Source organism: Lepidothrix coronata, unplaced genomic scaffold (assembly GCF_001604755.1).
Source record: "Lepidothrix coronata isolate B3197 unplaced genomic scaffold, Lepidothrix_coronata-1.0 Scaffold71, whole genome shotgun sequence".
Classification (NCBI taxonomy): Eukaryota; Metazoa; Chordata; class Aves; order Passeriformes; family Pipridae; genus Lepidothrix; species Lepidothrix coronata.
Window position 1 is genome coordinate 1,722,776 of NW_016690251.1, and position 23,996 is coordinate 1,746,771.

Below are 23,996 nucleotides of genomic sequence, written 5' to 3' on the forward strand. Positions count from 1 at the left end.
TCCTTTGGAATAAAAGTTGAGGAAGTGCTGATTTATCTGTCTGGTCATCAAAGGAGATTTTGAGGGGGAACAGAGGACTCAATTTTCCTATTCTTTGTGTTATTCAAGTAAAAAAAGTAATCCTTTGTGTAGGAAAATCTGAAATTACCTGCTGTTGGGTTTTTTTGTGTTGTTTTGTTTGGGTTTTTTTTGTTGGTGTTGGGAGTTTTTTGGTTTGGTTTGGTTTGGTTTTGGTTTTGGGGAGTTTTGTTGGTTTTTTTGTTTGTTTGGGGGTTTTGTTTTTGGTTTTTTGTGGGGGTTTTGTTTGTTTGTTTTTTGTTTGTTTGTTTGTTTTTGCTGCTTAGCAGTACTTTTTCAATATGTCTGCATAGAAATTCAAACTAGAATTTGCATTGATGTTTATTTTGGGTACCAGATTGTTTCCAAGGTGTCTTTATGAAGTCTGGATCCTGTGGATCCTGTTCTCTGCCCCATGGAAGAGTTTCTGCTCAGGTGTGCTGCTGGCTCTGGGGAGATGTCCACAGGCAAGGAGAGCAGGAGGACAGTGATGACATTACTGTGTGGATTGGAGGACAGCCTTTTTCTATAAATACATGTTATTTTTCCTGTTAAATGACTGATGCTGTCAGTGGTTTTCAGATGAGCTATTTTTAAGACATCGTGTTATCCACTGAGGATGTCATTATGTGTTGCAAGAGTTTTAATATAAACTGTTTACATATTGATCTTGTTGTAAATTAAGCTGTTTCTTCCTTATCTTCAACAGGCAGCCAGATAAACTAGTGGTGGTTTGGACAAGAAGAAGCAGAAGAAAATCCTCTAAGGTTAGTTGATTGCTTAATAAGTCCCAACTTCAGTGAGAGCAGGGTCAGCTCTTTGAGGGACTGGGTTTTTTTAATGTGGGGAGCAGCCATATAAATGAGAAATATTTTAATTGTTACCTTTTCTTTTTGACTCAGTTTGTCCATAAAGCTCAGAATAAGCTGCTGTTGATGTCAGTGCTAATTTATGGGAACTCAACTCCAGTTTCAGCTTTGGTTGGTTGTTTAGCAGAACTGTATCATCATCAGTTCAATTTCAGTTATTAATTGCTAGACCTAATTAGAAAGGACTATCTGTTTCACTACTACAAGTGTATTAAAAATAATTTTAAAAAAGTAATAAAGAATCTGACATCCCTGCAATAGGCAGATAAAGTCTGAATAAGCTGCTGTTTCATAATTCGAAATGCTACAAATAAAAAATAATAATTGCAGGCTCTTTCAGCCCAGCAGTGTATCTTTGCATTAAATTTTTACATTTTACACCTACTAACACTGTGAGAAAGCCTGTGAATTTGTGCTTTATGACTAAGAACTTGTCAGCCTGAGGAATGGGAAGTCTATCCAGTGTCTGGACATGCATAAGTTTATCTTGCATGGGGGCAAGAGTGCACACTGGTTTCCTCCCTTCCCAGGAGTATCTCCACCTTCAGATGACTCGGTCTTGCTCATTCCCTTTCCCCACACTGTTGCCTCGTATCTTGATTGGGCTTATGGCAGGTGGTCTTGTCAGAGGGGAAATTTTGGAACTTCTAATAATTCTTAATCACTTCATTTAAAAAGGAGATGGTCTAAGCTTCTTTTTTGGGGGGTTATGCATGTGACACAAAATGATACTTCCAAGAACTCCGGGATGGCGGAGAGAGGGCACCCACGATATAGAAGATATCTTGAAATAATTATTTGTTGAAGAACTTAAGTATTTAGAAAATGTGTTATAGAGTTTTCTGCCCTGCTCAGGAGAGACTTTGAGGTTCTTTTTTTAGTGGTACTCCTCTTTTTCTGACTTCTCTTTCTGATTGTCATGCGTATTTGTTGTATTTTGTCTTTTAAGTCGAGGTATAAGTTATTCTAAGCTGCTTTACATAGAGACTAGTTACTGACTGAAAGTGACTGCACAGCCTAAATGCCTGCTCCAGTGTGTGCATCCAAAATTCTGTTTTAGGTTATGAAAACCCAAAGGTGTTACCTGGTAAGTAAACAAGGCTGTGAACTTAGTCTGGCACCTTTTCCAGGGTAACTGTTCCTGTTCCATGTTCTGTACTCTTCAACAAAGCCAGTCAGACTGTTCCTCTTTCACTGAAGGATATACTAGTTCAAGTTCCCTTGAATTTCTGGCCTGGTGTGTATCTAGGCAGTAACTGCTGATCTGTGGTGGCTGATGTGGCTCACCCTGTGATAACTTTTCTCTTTTAGTTTAGTTTCTGTAGAACAGAGAGAAAAGATATATTAAGCAGTTAAGTGCAATGCTTACCCAAGCATTGTAACCCTGAAAAGCTTGGTGAAAAACAAGGTATTTGTCCATGAATGGCTGCTTTGTTGGGATTCAGAATATGTTCAGAAGCAGAAGCCCTAACAAAAGTCCATCAGGGCTTTGTGAAATGATGGGGTTTTGCCTGTTGTTTTATAGGACCCAATGGCAGCATTTCCCTGAGGTGAGAGGATTTTCTGACTTTAGCTCAGCTTTTCAGGCTTGAAGTTTTTTCAGCTGGGCCGTGAAATTCCAGGGCATGTCCTCTCTTTTGGTCACCAGGCAGTAGAAGCAACTTTTGGGTAAACTGGCAGATTTATCTGAGACTCATAAAAGTCTTTGGCTAACTAATTAATTCATGTTTAGTAAGACCCCCCCGCTTTGAAAAAGGCTGAGTGGCCCTGAAACCTTGGCAGAGATAGTTAATTCTAAGCTTAGGTAGTTGATGTGATTTGAGCTGTTTGGGTCAAAAACTGTAAATCAATAAATGTTCTTGATCTCTTAGTCATCCTGCCAGTAAAATACTTTATTCAACATAGTTGTTCCATCTAATTGCTTTATTGGAAGCAAGTCAAGTGAATATTTCCTCTTATTTTATTTTTGATGGACACTGGGTTCAGTGAGTACAAAACATTAATAATTGTCTATGTTTTTCAGCTTCTTTGAGAAGGAGGAAGAGAGGGATGAGGTCTTAACTTACTGAGAATATGTTGTAAAGGCTTCTTTGGAGGTTATGATTTCTGAACTTTTCGGATCATTAAGGATTATAAGGGATAACCCTAACAGATAGTTCACAAACTCGCAGAATGGTTGAGGTTGGAAGAGGCTGCTGGAGGACATGTGGTCCAACACCTCTGCTTGGTAGTGTCAGCCAGAGTGAGTTGCTCAGGACTGTGTCTGGACAGCTTTTGAGTATCTCCAAGGTGGGAGACTCCACAGCCTCTCAGGGCAACCTGTGCTGGTGCTTGGTCACCCTCATGGTGGAAAAAATGTTCCTTGATGTTCAGAGGGAACATCTTGTTTCACTTTTTGCCCATTGCCTCTTGTCAATGGTGCTACTGGGCACCACTGAGAAAATCCTAAATCAGTTATCTGTGCACCTTCCCTTCAGGTATTTATACATATTGATAAGGCCCCCCTTCTCCCGAGCTTTCATCTTATCCAGACCAGTCCCAGCTCTCTGTTTTTCCTCCTGAGGGATCATCAGTCCTTTAAACATTTTCATGGCCCCTTGGGTGCTTTTCAGTAGCTCTGTGTCTCTTTTGTACTGGGAAAGTACAAGAGATGTATTAACTGAAAATGGGGTGTGGCTTGGAAGATGGTGCTATGGACACATGCTGGGACTGGCCTGCTCTAACTGATATAATAAGATACCACTGAGCTGAAAGCTGAGTTTGTGATGTCCTTTGAAGCCCTTATTTTTGTAGGTTTCTATGATTTTTGATATGCCTCTTGGCCCACATACTTTCTTTCCAGGTAAGCTACAGTGGTCCCTTTATTAGAATAAATAATAGGAGACATCATGTGCAGGAGTCTGAATATTTTACTTGTTACTGTGGGAAACAGAATAGGAGCTGTACATGTGTTAAATTACAGTGAGTTTCAAAGTGTTGCAAACGAAAAGCGAATAATCGTTTAGAAAGAGCATTGAAATAGCAGAATGATGGATGGATGGATCCAGGACCATAAATATATCCAGCACTTACTGACCTTAATGCAGATTTAAGTTACTTACAGTTCTATTTTGGGATCCGCTCTCTATAGGCAAGTCTGATTTCAAATTTCATGAGGCAATTTCAAGACAACATGGCTTTGTGTGGTTGGGCATATTCATTGTGTGTGCCAGGAGCTGACAAAAATGGTGATTTGCAGTTTTGCTATACTTGGCAGAATTTCTGTGTAATCCTAAAACCAAAATGAACTTTCAGCTTGGGGAGGGAGGGAGTTCACCTGTCTACTGCTGCAAATGTTGTCTGTTCTCAAAATTAGGTAGACTCTTCAAACTTTATTTAGCCTGTATGTTGGGCACCAGGTTTTCAGGCCCTGGGCTTTTGGACTTGCTTTTGTTTGGTTTGTTTTGGGTTTTTTTGTTTCTTTGTTTGTTTTTTTTTTCTTTGTGTTTTTTGGTTTTGGTGTGTTTTTTTTAGTGATAGAAGAATGACTTTGTTCTATTGTAGAGCAAGGGAAAAACGTGTTGTAAATATGTTTACCTTCACTTCACTGAGATGCTCTCGAATTTCCAGGCTTTGAACTAAGAAATTTCAGTTTGAAAATAGATGTTGCCATGATGTCAAGGAGGTACTTTCTACTATTCCTGTGAACATACACAGGCTTATAGTTGAATTATGCACCTCTGAAGAATCAAATTTGCACTTGCTTCTGAGAGCCTGACAGAATTATTCTTCAAAGATTCTTTTTGTATCAAAGTGAAAAAAGGTGTTTTGCCTGTTATTTCAACAACTCTGCTGCAGGTTTATCAAAAATTGTTTAAGCACAAAGGAGAGGGAACAACGCTGGGAAGAGGGAAAGGACTTGAACAGTAAGAAGTAAGAGCCAAGAGAAGCAGAGGGGCAGGGTGTAGAAAGGATCCCTTGTTGGACACAAAAGTAGCCTGCCCAGCCTCTTTTCAAGGCTATACCATCAATAAAACAGCACTTGGGTCACCTGTTTTGCTGTCCTTGGCAATCTCTCTGGCTGCTTCATTGCCTGGTGCCAGCCCTGCCTGTCACTGTCAGGTTCTTCACTGGCTGGAGTTCCAAAGGCATGTTGTGACTCTGACATGCTGGTGACTGTCCAGGACCAGCGCAGTTCCATAATGCCACTCCTGTGGCTTCTCAGTTTTTTAGTAAAGTAATAAAATTGCGTTTTGTTGCAAGTGTAAGTGGTCAGAATCAGGATGAGTCATTCTAATGGTTGGTGGATGCATTTTAGGCATATGATACAGTCTTTAGTAGGGCAATTGCAAATGGTTTTGCTACCACATTGCTGCCTTGTTGAGCAGACAGTGGTTAGGGAGAACATAAGGACTGAGTGGTGAACAAAACTGCTTTGTCCATAAAGAAGTTAGAGGGTGTTACAGAAGGTGTAGGACATGAACAGAAAAGACTGCCTCACTGTTCTGTGGCTAAATGCTGCCTTAGGGAGTTCAGTTTTGTCCCATCCTCATGTACAAAGCTCCTGGCTGAGGCTAGGTAGAGTATTAAAACTAGATTTGATGTATCTTTCCATTTTTTTGTGTGCCAGACATAGGGACTGACAAAAAAGTCTGCTTTGCAAGACAAAACAAAGGTTGTTTCATGCTTAATCCCTCTAAAGTGAGGGTGTTGCTGATTTAAACAGACCTTGCTAAATTAAGGGAAACTGGTTATTCTTTCCCTGCTTGTAAATTTGGGGCCGTAATACCTTTCTTTTTTCCTGGGATCTCATAAAGTTGACTTGCAGTGACATTCTGAGGTGCAGTGATGGCGGTTCCCAGAAAACGATGAGAGAAATAACTTTGCTTTCACAGTTATATGTTTGTTTGTTTGTCTGGGTTTTGATGGGGTTTTTTTTGGTTGGTTGGGTTTTTTTGATAAGAAGCCCTCTAGATAATGTCAGATAATGCTTGATGAGAAGAAGGGCAAGAAGCTCATTATCTGAGCATCATCTGTTGCGGATGGTGAATGAGGCAAGATTTGGTGAAAGTAACAGCAGGAATATTTAAGGAATGTGTCATGAATGTGTATGTGTGAAATTAAGCTTCTTAAACAGCTAGCCCAGTGCTAGAGAATCTGTGGTGAAAATGAGGGTTTTTTGCTCATTTTCCAAGCTTACAGTCTTTCTGTAGCTTTTTAGCAGTAATGCATATGCACACAGATGCACAATTGCAGTTGTAACACATGTGCATGCTGATGAATTGAAGACATTCATGGGAAGACCTGTGGGAATCTGCTGGGTTCCTTTTCTGCTCTAAAGGGGCACTGACAGCAATGGGTTGATCAAAGGCTGCCTGGAGTTTCCAAGGCTTTGAACTTTCCTCTTTGGCACGTGCTGGGTTTTTTGGACTGCATCCCAGGGCAGGAATGTTGTTCTGATGCCCAACCTCTTTAACTGGTGGGCCAACCACAGTAGTTTCAAGATGATCATGGGGATGCAAGCTGTAGTCTGGAGCATGGTCTTTAATTTGTCTCCCTTTGTGATACTGAATTGTGGTACAGAAGAAAAGGAAGAAGCAATTCACAAACTGCCCGTTGAGGTTTCCTCTGGTGTGGGGGAATTAGCAGCTTTTCCCAGTCCATTCTTTTTCCAGTTAGGTCCACTAGCAGCCAGGTCATACTGAGCTCTAGCTGTCCCCCGATGGCTTTGGTGGGACTCATTACACAGAGCAAATTGGAGCAATCCTCAGCCTTCAAAAGACACACTGGAAGCACCAGATGAAGGATCTGGCTGCTTAATGTCAACTCTTCCTCTTGAGTTTTATTTTTTTTTTCTTTTCCTATGTAAGTGTTCTGCCTGGATAACACTGAAGAAGAGGGATTATCCTTACAAGCTGAGCTGCCCTAAGCACTGTTGGAGCCAGTTGAGCTCCCGCTTGCTTCTTGTGCCCTGAGCGGCCTGTCACACAGACAAGTAGCAGAGCTGGTCTGATCACAGCCAGCTGGCAAAAAATTTTTCAGGAAAAGAAAATCAGCTGTTTGCTGGCTCACAGTAAAGCCACTCTTGGGGACTGCAGGTGAGGAATAATGGTGGGTCTGTTTCTGGTGGCTTTTGCTTTTAAAAACCAATATTGACAGCCTTGCTATAAGAACATATTTTTGATTCATAAATATAAACCGTTTCATAATTTTCATCAGGCTCAAAATATTATTGTCAGCTCCAGGATCTTACGGTAAAGTGACATGCAATTGTCCTGCACAACAGAGGCAGGATGAGGCAAGGTGGTACTGAAGGAGGCAGAGAGCAAATGAAGCATCTGGAAGGGAAATAATGTAATACCAAGTCTGTCTTTTCTCCTTTGCTTGAACTGGACAGTTGTGATGTTCACATCACAGGTGGTGGATTGCAAAGTTGGCTGTCTGGATTGTAACTGTCATTGTTTCAAAGAGAGAAAAAGAATCTCCAAACTGTATAGCCTGAAGTGCCCCTGTGAGTCTGTAGGCTCACCTCCACAGCCTTTCTGTAAGAGATTTCCTCCTCTGCCAGTCACCACTTTTGTGCCAGAGCAACACCGTAGGTTGGACTATGTCATTCACAGCCCTACTCTATTTATAGGGTACTTCAGCAACCCCTCCTGTAGCTCCTGTTTCCTGATTTAAAAGAGCTTTCATGTTACATTGTCTCCTCTCATTTTCTACAGGCAGTCAAAAGGGAAGAGTTGGCTTTTGCCTTGAAACACAACAGAGCACTTCTGCTTCTATTTCCAGACCACGGCTCTCATCCCTCAGATCTAGGAGACAAGTCAGGGAAGGGGAGGGCTGTGGGTGAGGCACCCGCTGCTGGCAGTCACTTCTGCTTAGCTGCTCTTGCCTTGACTTCCAAGACAATGGGAGATGGCTGGTGAAGACTAATAGCAAATGAGGAAAAAGTGGGCCTGGAAGGCACAACCCAAGGGGAAATGGAGTTAGAGGTGAGGATTAGAGTGGAAACGTACTGTGCGGGTGCAGCACCTTGCCTTGGCTGAGCCCTGACAGCAATTGCCTGTCACCTGCAGAGGTTGGCCTGATCCAGCTCATGTATAAAAGTCAAGGCTTATAATTTGGGAGTTGAAAAGGTTTTTTGATAGAGGCCAGATGTAACTTCAGGAAACTGCAGCATAGAAGTGCCTGACAGTAGAAGTGTTGCATTAGAATAGCAGTCAGCATCTTAATTTCAAATTACCCTCCTCTTTCTCCTCCTTTGCTTTCCCCTTTTGCTTTCTCCTTCCCGACAACCCAGACATTGTTTTGATGTTATCTTTTTCTATCATGCTGTTTGTGTGATACAGTGTTTATTTTTCAAAGCCAGAGGAGGACTTAATAACATTCATGATCACAGAACAGCTTTGCTTTAAAAGCTCATTAGCTGGGGCTTGTCTCCTGGTTGTTGCTTTCCGTGACAGAAAAACACATATATCCGTTTGTGTTTATTGTGTCTCACTGACTTTCCTGGTGGGAGGAAACGCTGATAAAGGGCTTGAAGTGAAGCATTGACTGCACCAGTGAATGCTCATTTTCTAGCTGGGTTTTTTTTTTTAATAGATGGAACAAGGGATTCTCAGCTGAGCGGGCTGGCAGTGCCTGGACCTTGGACAGCAGAAGTTTGACATAATTGTCAGTATTGGCCAAAACCAGCAGGAGAGCACAGGTTTCAGACAGACCATGAGCTCCTGTTAGTTTTGTGAAAATTGGTATCTGGAAAGAGGATGGACTGCTCCTATGGAGGAGGAGTTGATTTATCTTACAAGACGCTACCCAAGGACAGGGTAGCTGGCAGATGAACGTGTGCCTGGCTCTGGATCACTGCCTTGTGTCTGCTGAACGTCATTGGGCAGGCTGAGAGCGATGCAGAGGGCTGAGGGTTCTGTGGGAGGGAGACACGAGCTGGATCTCCAGTGGCTGTGGTGGGGATGGCAACTACTGTGGTGTGTTTTGCTGCTCACAAAATATCTTTTTCATATAAAATATGCTTGTGGAGTAAAGCTATGGACAGTGTTGTTTGTTCAGTTATTCAGAAATTCATCCAGGCCTGCTTTGGAATCATGAGATTAGGCTTCAGATAACAGTAAATAGATCAGACATTATTTCCTGATAAAACTTTCACAAATCTCTAATAATACACCTGCTCCGTAACTGTTACTTGTGCAGTAACATCCTTCCCTTATTTGTCTTATGGCATCATGAAATAGATTTAAGTTGAGCTTGGAAAAAGGCATACATATTCCAAAACAGAAATGCTCACACATGGTGTGTTTTGGGACTAGCCATACTGATGCTCAAAGGTAGACCAGTTCTCAGTCTATTTAACTGTTGGGTTTTTTATGTTTTCTAGGTGTAGGTACCGCAGCATATTAATTCTTAAAAACTTAATTGTTTTAGTAACATTATAAGTAATTGTTTTCACTTTTCTTTTCTGAAATAAAACTTCTGTTTAGGTGTAAATGTGATTGAGTCTGCAGTATGTGCTGTACACAAAATAAAGCTCAGCTTGCTACAGAAGTTCTGACCTTACAGCTTTAACTTTTGCAAGGCTCTGAGTATGCTGACCTGTTCTATGTAATAAAAATGCAGAGTTTAGGACCTTGTGAGTTTTAGTACAGTGGAGGGGAAAAAAAAAGCCTGCTAGTGGTCTGAATTTCCTTACTGTCATTCTTAATCACGTCCTTTGTAGTGTTCAGTAGAGCCATACATATAAGAATATGACCTTTTTGGAGTCAGTGATGTATTACTTCTACCTACATGCCTGGGGTCCTGTGGGAGTTGAGTCAGCACTTTTATAATGGCTTTAAGACAAGTGTTTCTTTTCTTCCTTTAGGCTCACAGCTGGCAGCCTGGAATCAAGAACCCATACCGCGGGGTGGTGGTTTGGCCTGTACCTGAAAATGTTGAAATTACTGTGACTCTCTTCAAGGTATGTTTGGGGTTTTTTTAAAAGCATAATCTTTACTATTTCATATGTAAACAACTATGAACAACATATGAAAAATTCTGTCTGGAAATGTCAGATTATGATCACAAGGTCTAATCTTGCAGGGTTTAAGTCGTTAACTGCAAAACCTTATGTCCTCAGTTTAAATCCAGGAGGGAGGGATGGTCTGTTCCCTGCCAGAGCTTACTTTTGTAGTTTAGTTAACACGCTGAAAATACCCATTGAGCTGATTATGGCGAGTCATTGGCACAGAATTCAGTACATGTGTAACTGTGCACGTAGTACATGTGTAAGGACTTGGCATGGGTTATAGTCTGGTTGGTTTTCTTTAGATACTGCAAGCCAGAAGCTGTCATAGCAGTAATATCTAGACTTCCTTGTTCAGTTACAGTGCACACTATTGGCTAAGAATCAGAATCCAGCTCTTAATTTCCCATTATTTAGTATGCCACACAAACATCACAGCACTTATGTGATTGCAGTTGTAAGAGTGGATGTGGAGTATTTGCGTGGTACAGATAATTATAAGATTTTACAGGGAATTTTTTTATTTTGGAACTGCATTTTTTCTATTAAAAAAGAAGGCTGTTTCTGTGGCTGTGAAGCAGGAGGAGGAAGTGATGCTAGAATTTATTTCCCAAATATCGTTTGGCAAGGCCTGTCTGCATAAAGATAAACAATGCAGCTTTGCACGTGTGACAGGGTAGGAGGCTACCAGGAAGCTGAAGATTTCTGGGATTTTTATTCCATTAATTCTTTCTTGTTCTTAATTCTTGTGCCTCCTTCTACACTCTGACTGTTCTTATTTATAACTGCTCCCTTTACAGCTTAGGGCAACAGTAAGTTACTTCTTTCTAATTAGTAATATTTGTATTTCTTTATCTTGGGGACTCCTCTGAGTAGCTGCTTGGACGTGGCTTCTGATTAGCCTTAGAATGGGAATTTATTACTTGGTTCATTAAACCTGAAAGAGAGGAGGTGTCTTTTTTTGTTTTCCCTCCTGTCTTTGGGATTAGCCATGAACACAAACTTTTTAGGTTGACAGTGATGCCAACTATCATAAATTTGTTTCTCTTCTTAGCAAACACACAGTCTTCAACTGAGATTCAAAAATTCACTACCAAAAATTGTTTGCTGCAAGGACCTCTAATTGGATTAAGAAACTTAACAGCATTATGTGACAAGGCTACGTCTGTATAATCTGAACATGATTATGCAACACAGTAAATGCTGCTGGATATTTTCAACATTTAAAGTGAAGCAGAAATGTACACAATTCTTGATTGTGATTGCAGTAAAATGTGAAGAATGAGAAAGTTTCTGTTGGGTCTCTGTGATACTGTGGTTTTGGAGTTAAAGTATCTTCCAACCTTCTCCTGCCATCCCACCTTTTTATTTACGCTTGCACTGCTTGTGTGTAGAACAGCACAACTTTGTTAGTTGTGTAACTGAGAGCGAGGTCCAGGACCATCTAGTGAGGGGACAGAAGGGCCTCTGGAGCCAGTGTCAGGTATTACTACAAGCTTAATGTTATCCAGCACTGATTCTGCAGGCACATCTGTTCACTGGACTTCCTCCTCTCCTGCCAAAACGAGCCTGCCTGTCACAAGAATTGTTCTGGGAGGAGAGGTAGGAGCGTGAATAACTCCAGCAGCTGTGCCATCTGAAAATGGTACCCACTGATCTCCAGGGGAATGAACCCTGGCTTTTATAATCAGAATATTGAGATCATAGAACCATCATACTGTCAGGCAGCTCTTAATGTAAATCTGCTCTAATTGATCCTCTGGCTCTTCCAGCAAGAGTGCCTATATGTGGCCAAGCACACCTTTTCCTCTGTAAGGGTATGCAAGTGTGGCACAGAGCAGCTGTTTGAACAGGCTGTGTGATGCACCAGGAGCACTGTATCTGTGTGAGACCAGCAGCCTGTTGGAGTGATTGAGCTGTGAGGGGTAGGGGATTGCAGGCAGAAGATGGTATTAGCCCAGTATAGGCTGTGCCCAGTCACCTGATGCCTTTGTTGGCTCAGCGCTAAAGTGGCACTTCAGCTGTAGTGCAGGACATGTCCTAACACCCACATAGCTGGCATATGTACCATAGCTGGTACATTCTGGGCAAAGACAGTCAGAAAGAATTAGCTGTTTTTCACACAGCTGATGCATTGTCTGGTCAGCACTGGAGCAGCGAGAAGTATGTAATAGCACACTGCAGCAGCCTTTTTGGGGAGCTGACTTGAAAATCGAGTATTTATATTGTTCCTTCATCTAGAAGGAGGGAGACAAAAAGCCTGAAAATATTAAAGCTCGGAAAGAGACAGCTCGTCTTGCTGTTCTGTAAAAGTCCTTTCTGGAGCCACTGCCCTGCAAAGGCAAGTGGCTGTGGAAGGTTTGGCACTTTGCAGTATGTACACTTTAGCCTGGCCATGCTGTTTAACAAGCAGTAGTTGTTCTCTTTCACTGCCACCTGAAAAGCAAAGGGAAGCTGCTGACTCCTTGTCCACCCTGGCAGAGCTCACCGATGGGAGCTGGCTGCCCTGTCAGAGCTGTGTAGCAATCACAGATAACGAACGAGTGCAGTGGTGCTGCTGGAAATGGAAGTGCAGGAAAGGGAAAGAGTGGGCTCCAGATAGACAGCTGTGTGTTGTGGGAAATGATTCACACAGTAGTGGCGGTGCATTCGTAAGTGGCTGTTGAAATGTGTTGCTGGTAGGATTAGGAGATAAGTCAGGGTTTCAAGTGCTGATGAGAATGTTAAGAGTATCCTCTCCAGTGGACACTTGAGAGCTGCCTAACAAAGTGTCTGTGATCAGTCAACAGATGAGATGTTCTGCATTATCTGCACATCCCTGTTTTGGGTGTTAACTTGTTTCCAAGCAAAGTACTAAAGAGACTACAACCTTCCTTTAGAAACCTTTAATTTCAAATAAATATATAAGCTTTTTGTTTTAATTAATTCTGTGCTACTGGTAAAATTTCATAATGCTCATATGGGGAAAAGCATCATATGGATATATTGATTCTGCTTCCCTTGACCAGCTTTAGCTCCTGCCCATGCAGCTGCTGAAGTGCTAATTGCATAAAAAGTTCCATCTGTTCTGAAAGTTTAACTTCTTCCTTTACCATGCTCCACACTGGTCGTTGGTTATGCCTTGGGTTTTTCAACCCAACTGGGGAGAAAGAAACATCATGAAACAATAAGCCTATTGTGCATTTAAAATCCACGATTTGTAGTGCTGTCATGGAAAGATTCACAAATGCCAGAAAAGCCATAGCTGAATTCCCATTTTTTGTTGTTTCCATGGTTGCGCTCCAGAATTTTATTTTCTTAGAGTCCCTGCATTAGCAAATTTTAACTACCACATATGAAAACTTGTATACTTTTCTGTGGTTTTTATGTACAAATACAGATCTTTATGAACTGAGAGAGATTTTAAATGAGAAATTTTCACTGCCAAGCAAGCCCAGTGCTTTTAGCAAAGCTAAATGAACATCAGTTGTACTGTGGGGATTTAAATTGCAACATTATTATTTTCTAGCTTAAAAGCAAAGTGAACTTCCCAAGCAAAAATGTTTGTTCTTCTGGAGTAAGCATGGACTTTGCTTTATTGGATTACAAAAAACACTTGTTTTGTTGGTAATGTACATGGTTTATCACACTAATGTACAATTGCAACAACAGGGACAATTATCAGCTCTTAATTCCAGAGTTTGAAAAAGACATTTTTAAAGGTATAGCTTTCTAAGCACACAAAAAAATATTTAGGAGTAAAATAAAAATGAAATAGATGATCAAAGCATACTTGTGTTGTTGAAAGTATTCCTATCCCCACATATACTCAGAATAAATCCCTGTCATTCTTCTTGAAAGCCCAAGTCAGTCATGCTTTGATTAGAAAGTAGTAACTAGCCATGCACTGGCAGGAGCACTGCAGCAAAGCCAATACATTGTCTCAGGGAAGGGGAAAAAACCCCCTAAACTAACCCAAAACTTCTTCATGAAGCCATTTCTTGTAAGCAAAGAACAAATTCAGGTTCAGAGCATACTTGTTTCAGTTTAGGAGAGACCAGTGGCTTGACTGGACACTATGGAGAATACTCCGTGTGAGGGAAAAACAGTTCCATAGACAAGGTGGTGTGTGCCAGATATAAAAATCATAAGCCCAAGGAAGTGAGCACATTTGCACATTGAAAAATTAAATGTTTAAAGATGTAAAGGATTATGCTCTCACTAATTTTACTAACTGTAAAAAAATAAATTAAAAAAAAAGGTCATTCAGTCTTTCTTGCCTTTCTAGCCCAGAGGCTTTCCAGGAAAGTGTGAGCTTGGTGTGCTAATGCACAGGGATGTTTCTGCCGGTCTGCTCAGAGCTCTCTGCTTTCTGGCAGCTCCAATTAAAGCTGATCACAGTTGTATGTGATTTTCTAGACTAATCAGACCTCTGTAATCAGCACTGAATGGGAGAAGAATTGGGTCAAGTTTTGAGTCTTCTGCAGCTTCAAACAGCCAAGTACAAAAGCTGGGGACAGATGCTGGAGTACTTGGAGCATCTGCTGCAGGCCACTGGTAGAGGAAGATCCCAAACCCTGTCATCGTCTGATCTGATTCAATATGACAGTCCTTAAGTAGCTATTCCCCAGGAAGAAAGACTGAAGATTAAGGCTGGTATGAAGTGATCTAATTGAAGGACAAGCTTCAAAATCCAGGAACGCTTAGGGAGGAGGCATAGGGAAAGAAAGGAGGAAGGGACTAACAGTCTGAAGATCTTCCCTACCCACTCTGGCTGCTGATTAGGAAAAGGACCAGTCTCTTCTTTTCTGATATGTCCTTCATTCCTATTGCAAGAGACACAAAAATAATTCTGAATATTACCTGAATTATTGGAGAAAGTTTACCTTTCTTCAGTCTTCTGAAACCACCTTATACATTGCAGAAAGGATCTAATCCTTGACAAAGGTCCTTGTGGAAGGGGTTGATGGTCGACAGAGAACAGAAAAACGTTACTGACTTGTTCTTTATTGCTCTCCCCATGCCCAAGTCCAGAAGAGTTGACTGGTTTTGGGTAGTTGGCATGGGGGATGAGCAGAATGGTGTCACAGAAAGAAGATAAGGGGTGGGATTGCAGAGAAAAGCTTGTAGGACTGAGCTTGTTGAGAGCCAGCATGTCTCTTTAAAAGCATTTAACACAGTTACTGGGAAAATGTGAGATGGGCTGAATTTTGCTGGTAGAGTAAAACAAGTCTCTACTGAGAGTTGGAGAAATGATCATCTGAGAGTCTCACAATATGAAATCTGTAAGGTGATATCCTATCTGTTGCACATTTCTCTACTATTTGCTTCTCACCTGAGTGTTACTTTTGAACACAAAGGTCATCTTACCGAAAAAAAAAAAGAAGAAAAAATGGTAGGGAAAAAAGACTCTAAAACTAAATTGAAGATATGAAGATACTGAAAAGGAGCATCATACTGAGACACAAATGGAGATGGAAAGAGGAACAGGAAAATGGGACCCATGTCTTGGTATTAAAAATGATGATTCTTTTTTTATGTGTTAAAATTAGGAGGAACGACAGGTTCTTCTGTCCATTTGCCCAAATACAGTTTTCAACTCAAGGTAAAACCATAATGAATGTTGGAAGAATGTAGTTCTGCATCTGTGGTATATTGGTAAAGAAAATAAGCAATATAAAAAAGAAATTCTCTTGCCAACTCACTTCACACTACAGCAAGATATGAGGAAGTTTGCTCCTTGATCTTTTTAGGTAATTTTCATTAGCATTTCCTTTCAGGAAGGAGGATGGGAATGAGATCTGTTTATAACTCTTGTCTTAAGGTGTTTCCAGCTTGTATTTGCTTGCAGGTGAGGTGAGGTTTTGTGTGCCGTGTTACCAAAGAATGCTTTCATACAGCAAGCATTTGAAAGGCTGCTATAACCATTACTCCTGGAGTTATTCTTTGGAATGGCATTTTTTTTCCAAAGCATAGTCAGCTGTACAGTCCTCAAATAATAGTTTGCTACATTCATCACATGAGTTTTCTGTTGGAAATGAATGGAGAACACGGGTTAGCCAGTGAGGGAAGTATGTGGTGTTGTGGCTTTTTTGCTGGTATTTACTCTCTTCAAATCCAAAATAAGATGAAAGATTAACTAGATTTGTAGAAACATCACTTGTTATGGGGCCCAAAGTGTGAAATGTTGTTTGCAATAGAAACTGTGATATTTCTATAATCATCATGTTAACATGACCATGTACTAAATTTGTAAGCTAGCTAGAAATAGGACTCTGTGTGGTGCTCCCTGGGCTTCTGATAAAAACATTTTAGTGGAAGAGTGAAGCCACTTATGTGTTGCAAGGAAATGCTGAAGCTTATGTGTATAAACTTATTAAGGGTTTTCTGTTTCTGGAGGCATTTTAAAACTAACAAGAAATTTGGCTTTAACAAAAAAATGGTCTGCATTTGTCTTTAAATCTGAAATATCTTACACATATGCAAAGTGTCCATATCTCAGCATATTTCTTGCTCTCTTAACATTTGGTAAGGGTTGAGAAGTCCTTGAAGCTTTTAGGAGGAGTTTGGGGGTAATACACTTGCATTTATTTTCCAAGAGTGTTCACAACTTGCTTTCAATTGCATGCTAAAATGTTGAGCATCAAGTCTTTGCATTTGACAGTATTTCCTCTATGAGATGATCAGAAACAGCAGAGCACCTGATTCTGTAGCCTTCAGAGGTGTGAGTCAGTTTTATTGCCATTGACAGAAGAGTTTTGTTTTTCTTTGTGCATTATTTCCTTGCATGAAGGTTTTGTTTGTTATATGGGATAAAATATTGGGCCCTGACTTTGGAAGCAGTTTTAGGTCAGCCTGCAAGCTTGTCCTAATAGCTTTTGGGGGAGTTAGAAAAAAAAGATCGAGCGGGATGAAATATTTAAGAGTTTAGTCACTTATTACAGAGCAGCTTATTAAAACATAAAGTGGTTAATGATCCCATTAAATCTCATTATGTCATTTCACGCTGTATCAAAGGAAGCAATTAAACAAAAAGGTAATTGCCCCAGGTTAACTCTTAAAAATTTTAAGTATTTAATGTCTGGATTACAGAAAGTTACATCTTTAGAATTTATACAGTATACAGCAAACCCGCAGGTATCGTGTACTTTATTTACATAATGCAGAATTCCACAAACTTGATTAACATGATAGATGTATAATTACATAATCTGATATTTACAAGGCATAATTTGGAACACGGAGATATCTCAGTATCATTTTTAAAAAAATCTTCTTAAAAAATTTATTCGTACAGAAAATAAATCATCCATTTTGACATAAGTTTCTAGCAACATCCTGTATCCTTTCATTGAAACTACATCCCATTGTGGGAGTGTTGCATTTTAAAACGAGCATCGTGTATGACAGCTGTGGTTGTAGCTGTTAAATACACAGCTAATGATGCTGCCAGTGGTACGATGAGGTGTTGGATTCCCTCAGGGAGCATGCTAGTGCCCAGCAGGACTCCTCCTGTCAGGAGAACCAGTGTTTTACAGAGCAGGGAACCTGCCTGGCTGGGTTTTGTAGGAAGGATGTGCTGCAGGAGATAGGATGATATCCTCCTAGAAATGTTATTGTAGTTTATTCAAAAGAGGAGGTTTATTTAAGGGCACACTTCCCAAGCTTTTTGTGTGCTGGAAAAAGAAAAAAAAAAATCTTTTTACTTTGGTGTTTACGCTATAAGCTCATTACTTACAAATTATTTTATGTATTTGATGAGAACTGGTTAAAAGATCCATTTGTAGTGCTGTGGTACCTCTAGCCACTGAGTGTCTGATTTCAAAGCAAAACTAAAGCGAAATGAGGACTGAAGCAAAGTCTAGAAGATTGAATGTGAGGCTTGTAGCATTCTGGAAAGGAAGGAAGCATGGTACTAATGGATATAAAGTAGAAGCACAATATATTGATGCATTTTGTTAATTTACAGCAGCAAGATGGAATTGGTGCAGTGCTTGGTGTAGTGTCATGACCAGGTGCCAAGTAATAGCAATAAAACTCTGCAGGTGCTGAGGGGTATATGATGATGGCAAATGTGATGATGTGGAAGTGACGTTTGTCTACAAGTGTCAGTAGTGTGCAGGCTGCAGAGGCAAAGGAGTAATCAAGTGTTTTCTTGTAACTAGGATAGAATTGAGGTATGGCAAAATTAGGTTTCATGTCAAAAGAAAGGCTCAAGCCAACATTCTCTTTGTGTGAGAAGCTGTTTTGCGAGTAGAGTAGAAGTTATTTTGTTACAGTTGTTCAGAACTAGGACTGGATGATAAATTAATATTTTAATTTTTTAAAAAAGGTGTTTCATTTGAAGTAGGATCCTTGATAGAGGCAGGAAGGGGATGACTTCATGTCTCCATCATTTTCTTACTTTCAGACAACAATACAGAACCACTCCAGCAGACTGAAAGCTCATTAAATTGAAAACAAATGCCAAATATATGAACTTCATTGTTATTTTTCTTCCTGTTAGTGAAAATGTTTTCTGATGCTCACATGTGGCGCGACAGAAATTGTTGTGAGGATAGGCATTTAAGAAATCTGCAGTGAAAGGGGGTACCTGTGACTCTGGATCTCTGCTTGTTCTGATGGAGTCTGGCCATAAGCAGCTTGGAGTGATTCCTACTGAAGGTGTGCGTCTTCTCACCCCACGTGGGACAAGTGGCTTTCTCCACTGTTATCAGCGAGATATAGATTTGTTGTGTTTATTTGGGATGTGGATCTTAAAAATTAAAGGGAGATATATCTTTTTTTTTTTCCTTCCACTGGAGGAAAGGAAATAGGCCTTTATCAGCATCAACCTCATGTTTGTATCTGTAGGAGCCTCTGTTAAATCCTCACTGTCAGTTTTACCCCAACTTGCTCATCATATTATTGATATCCGTTAAAGCCTGCATCCTAGCTAAAATATTTCCCTCTGTCGTCTTCTGTGGGTAGAAATATTTCTGAGTATATGAAAATCTTGGCTGTGTTGCAATTTCTTGCATCCTGGATTATTTTTAGACTCAAGTTCTCTGGTTTGCTTTTCTAGGATCCCCATGCTGAAGAGTTTGAAGACAAAGAATGGATGTTTGTCATAGAGAATGTAAGTTGGAATGTTGTTATGGGTTTTTTATACATATAAGACTTAATCTTTTAAAAATATTAAAAGGTGTTCAAATGCTGAAAAAGGCTTCAGTAAAATTTGAGCTGCTGAACCACAATAAAGCCTTGCTCTGTAGTAATGAAGGCTTATTAAAATACCTATTGTTACGTTACAATTAAAACATGAGAGAGGGCGAGTAGTATACTGCATGCTTAAATTCCTTCCCTGTAAGCATCAGCCTGCCTTGCATTTATTTGCCATGAGCAATGGAGTAAACAAATTAGAGCTGGGCTATGACTCACTGTTTTGTGGGTTATGACACATTATTTTTGTATGAGCAGGGGAGTGAACAAGTCAGAGCTGGGTTATGACATCTCTACATCCCCAATGGGAGTGCACCCTTCCTGGGTTTGAGTGCCTCTCTTTAGTGGAGAGCACAGGTTCATTGCATGCACTTTATAGGTGAATGGGTTGAGGCAGGGTGGAAAGGTGGGACTAGCCCTGGTCACGTAGTGACAAGCATTAGTCACGATGTGCTCCCTGAGATCCCAATCCCGCCCGCGGCATGGGGAAGCCGGCTTGCTTGTGCACCAAGTGAAAACCCAAAAACTGGCTCCTATGAATCTCTGACTTCTCCAAGTCAGGAGCCCCCAGAACTTCAGGGAGAGCTGAGCTCCTGAGGGCTGTACAAACAACACACTTTGCCAAACAGCAATGCTTAACATTGCATGGAGCAAGTCCTTCATGAAGTACTTTTTTCCTTTCCCTTCTCTGTGTTGGGCAGCAGCTTCCGCTCTGGGGCTGCCTCGGCTGAGAAAAGGGGAAGCTGCTTTACGTGGAGTTTTCTTGAAATGGAAACTTCTTTTTGGAATACATTTTAAAGGATTGTGTTATCAAGACAGAATGTTTATTGCTCATTAATATTGTTTCATTATGGACTGTTTCTCAGTAACATTATTTACTTCTTATGTTGTCTTTAAACAGACAAAAAAATTGCTCTTCTACCAAGTTATAGTAGTACCACATAGCACTAAAGTGTGGGGAAGCAATGGATTTTGCATATTATCTTTTTTTACCTAAAGAAGCTTTTTTCTTATCAATATCAGAAGTGCTTTGGATCCAAAGCTAAAGTTTATTCTAATCACCAGTAAGTGAACATTTGAAAGGGCTGAAACCAAAGTGCTTTATTTATACTTTTGTTTTTGAATGTCAAGTTTCTATTTTCACTTACGAGATTTGTGAACACAGAACACAGTTTAGTTACTGTTTCCTGGAGTTTCCTTTTCTTTCTCACTTAGTTTATTTTAGTCAGGGAAGTCTCCATCCCCAATTGTCACTATACAACTAACTCTGAATAAAACAATGTCAGTGTATTTCTCAGCCAAACCCTCTGGGTATAGTTGGATTTCCTGTGATGTTGCAGCAGATTTTTTTGTTTCAGAAGGTTATATGGGGGGTGTGGACTGACTTCATGTCCTGCTTTCTAACGTGTTACTTTTTTCATGTCAGCCTGTTCCATATAGAGGTGGCAGTAGTGCATCTGCTCTGTGCTGTTCCTGCTTTCTGCCTCACGCCTTTGCTGAGCAGTGAGGGAGTAATCTTTTGTTATGTGCAAACTTCTTTACAACCTCAGTTATGCTATTAGTTCATCTCACAAGAACTGCCAAATAGTCATCGGTAGGTAGATATTTATTCCTCGGTTTTGGAGGATATAGAAATGGTATTCTCAGAATAATAAATTTAGTAAATAGTTTTACTGCAGAAATTATTGAGAGCTAAAGCAACTATAAAACTGGTTGCTTTCCATCACCTCTTTTTTTTTTTCTTTTTTTTTTTTTAACACTGGAAGATACGGAGAAACTCTTTTCCCAGAGTAACAGCTCCACTTAGTGGTGGATGAAAACATGTTCATCGGTTTGAGCAAGTGACAAATGATCTGGCTGACATCCCATGGCATGTAACACCAGCCTGTTAGAAATCGGGGAGGCAGGAGGTTTATGTCCTCGCTCCCTAAATTGTAAGCATTTATTCATTTCGGGCCTAAGCAAGGGCACATTTACAGTCCTTCGGCACCTTTTCCTTTCTGTCTGAGGATGTTCTCTGCCCTGAGAGGCTGCAGGGTTTCCCTCCCACGTTAGTCAGAAACACTCAGAACACAAAATACTGAAGTCCAAAAAGCTTATGGATGTGCTTTGATTGTGAAGCTGCCTGAATTCCGCTAAAAAGGCTGAGGTTTTTTTATTAGTAGTGTTAAAAGTCAATCTCCAAAATAATTTCGTAATGCTTTAGTATGGCTGAGCAAAGACCAGCTAAAAGAGATATTCAGCTGCAGTTTGATGCCTCTGCTGGCAGATGCTACCAAATTCAAAACAAGATTATTCTGCCCTTTCAGAGGGCTTTTTAAGTAGTGGTGAGGTGATGTGTGCAAGATAACTATGTTTTAAATTAAAATGAACCAAGATACTTGGTTTTCTTTGTGGCTGTTTTCTTGTTTGGGCTATATGTACATTACTTCATGACCTTGATTATTGTAAGATTTTTTTCCTAACTGTATTTTTATTGTCTGAGTCACTCTGTGTTTTTATTCTAGTAAGTGAACTTTGTCATCTACTATATGTCTAATCCATAAATAGTTGGATCATAGAGCAGTTTCTTATTATATAAATCTTGATATCAATTTTCCATCAGCCTCTTCCGTGTCTTTATCTCCTTCACAACTGCGTTCTTTGGATATTTACTGATAACTTTCTTGTCTCTAACTTCATATCTCTTTAACCACACTCTGTGTAATTAATTGTTTGCTTTTTTCTTGACAAGACAGTTCTTGGAATTCTCTTGGGATTTTTTATATTCTTTTGGATAATAACATTGGATGTTCAGGTTGGCTGTTGCAAGTAGGATAGCAAGAAATTCATAACTGGGAATATGAGTCAAAACATGGCAAAGCACATAATAACATCCTCTGAGGAGGATGTTTGCTTGTTTACTGACAGCTTTGTAGACAGCTACCTCCTACGTTCTTAAATGAAACTGAAAGATTCATAGAATGTTTTCAGACTTGGTCTATGAAACAACTTTTCCGGCTTTTTGTCAAAAATATTTTTTTTGAGCCCAGGTTTGTATCTCTAATAGCTCATAAATGGCATACTGATAGATTCCCATGTTCATGGTAGGTTTCTCCATCTTCCCTCTTGTGCCTGTGTTTCACCTTTGTCTATGGGTTGTTCACAGGGTTCAGGGTGAGCAAGCCCTCTCCAGTAGCACTGGTGGAATCGAGGCACTGGCAATCATTGCTGTGTCCCTGATACTGACTATTCCTCTTTTTATGTGGCAGGCCTGTTAACACATGGTCTTTGCTTAGAACAAAAGAGGAAATCCCAGACCTACTAATTTGGCAGATGAATGGAAAAAAACGCCCCACCTGTTTTTGAAGCTTTGCTCATAGATTCATGTAAGCCGTGGCTGGAGGCAGCCTCACCTGACTTGTAATGTTGCCTCAAGGCAGCGTAATTCCAGACAAACACTTGCCTAAACTGTTTTAAAAATTTTTTTAAGATGGTCTCTCTGTAGAATTACCAGCCAGCCTCTTCCAGTCCTCCATTGTCCTGGCCCAGGTCTTTGTTGATACAGTTTCAGGCTGCTGCTTTTTGTCTTACCAATTACAGCCTTGGAGAACAGATTCTGCTTTCCACGTGGCTGGAGGCTCCCTCCTTCTCGCCTCTGACTAATCAACCCCAACAATGTGATCGTGGTTACATATGGGATTTCATTTCCCATGTTTGCATTAGCAGATCATTAGCATTCCCTTTCCATGGACTCATTTATGTGAGGGAGTGCTCAGTGTCCTGCTCTGCTCCTGCTGCCCTTTGCTTTCAGGGACTGGCAGCACCCAGCTCTGCCTGCACACCATCACCTGCCTGGAGGAGCATTCCAGGCAGCATTTCCAGGCTATTCTTGGATTGAGATCTTGGAAACTGAACTCACTACTGCTTCTGTCTTTTCTAGAGAGTCTTCCAAAATGTTTCTGTGCCATTTTAGACCACAGTTTTCTAATGGTCCCTTTTTTAATATTAAGGTAATATGTGGTGAAAAAAAACCACGCCAACATTTCAAGGTTAACGACGATTTATGAGATGTCAGATGTACATCCTTCTGTGACGCACAACTATGCTTCCAGTAATTTTTTTATGTCTTAACCAATAAAGGTATTGTAAGTGGTTTCTCTGGGATAATATGTCCAATGGAACTGCTGAAATGAGAGAAAAAAGGAGTTTAGAGTTTCCTGTTTGTGCTAGCCTACAGCAAAGAGTTATAAATACCGACAAGTTTAAGCTGAAAAAATGAGATCTGACTTTTCCTTCTGTCTGTCACTCTTGCATCCCTTCAGGAACCCCAACCCAAAAAGAGTTTTGAACTGGCCTCCATTCAAATGTCGGCAAAGCCTCTGAATGAAAGAAACATTAGGAAATGTTGCTGAACATTTGACATAATCCAGCTTCATTTTATTGGCACAAGTGTGTTGTTTTGTGGTTGTCATCCCCCAGTCCCCCCTTCCCCCCATCGCTCCCGAAATTCTGCATCATGGTTGCTTATGATGATTTCTCATTTTGAATGCCCTGAAGCATGTTTTATCACTCACAGGTTTGGAGAGATTATTTCTCTCTTAAAATGCCTATCTATTATTTTTAGGCATGACAACACAAATAAAGGTGATAAATAGTGTGAAAGTAATGGGAAAAAGAGAGCAGGAGGGTGGGATATAGAAATAATTTATTTCTGGTTTTAAAGGAGACCAATTTTAAATGTGATACAATAAAATGAGGTATTAGCAAGAAGTTAAGTTTTCATTAGATACAGCTCTGAATATGTTGTATTCCAGATGAAGCTTTTCGAGAAATAGCTCATTTGAGTGGGAACAGTAATTAGCCCGGAATTTTTGTAAAATCATACTTTTTTTACTGTGTGGTTAAATTGCTTT

At 40.3% G+C, this 23,996-nt stretch overlaps 1 protein-coding gene across 13 annotated transcripts in view; it reads left to right on the top strand.

Annotated features, from left to right (window-relative positions):
- Positions 1–23,996, top strand: part of EHBP1 (EH domain binding protein 1) — a 213,110-nt gene that overhangs the window by 28,804 nt on the left and 160,310 nt on the right. For all 13 annotated transcript variants that reach the window (XM_017818883.1, XM_017818893.1, XM_017818885.1 and 10 more), the window contains exons 3-5: positions 767–824; positions 9,781–9,876; positions 18,965–19,018. In XM_017818883.1, the coding sequence (XP_017674372.1) occupies positions 767–824; positions 9,781–9,876; positions 18,965–19,018 (208 nt within the window). The remainder of the gene's footprint in view (positions 1–766; positions 825–9,780; positions 9,877–18,964; positions 19,019–23,996) is intronic.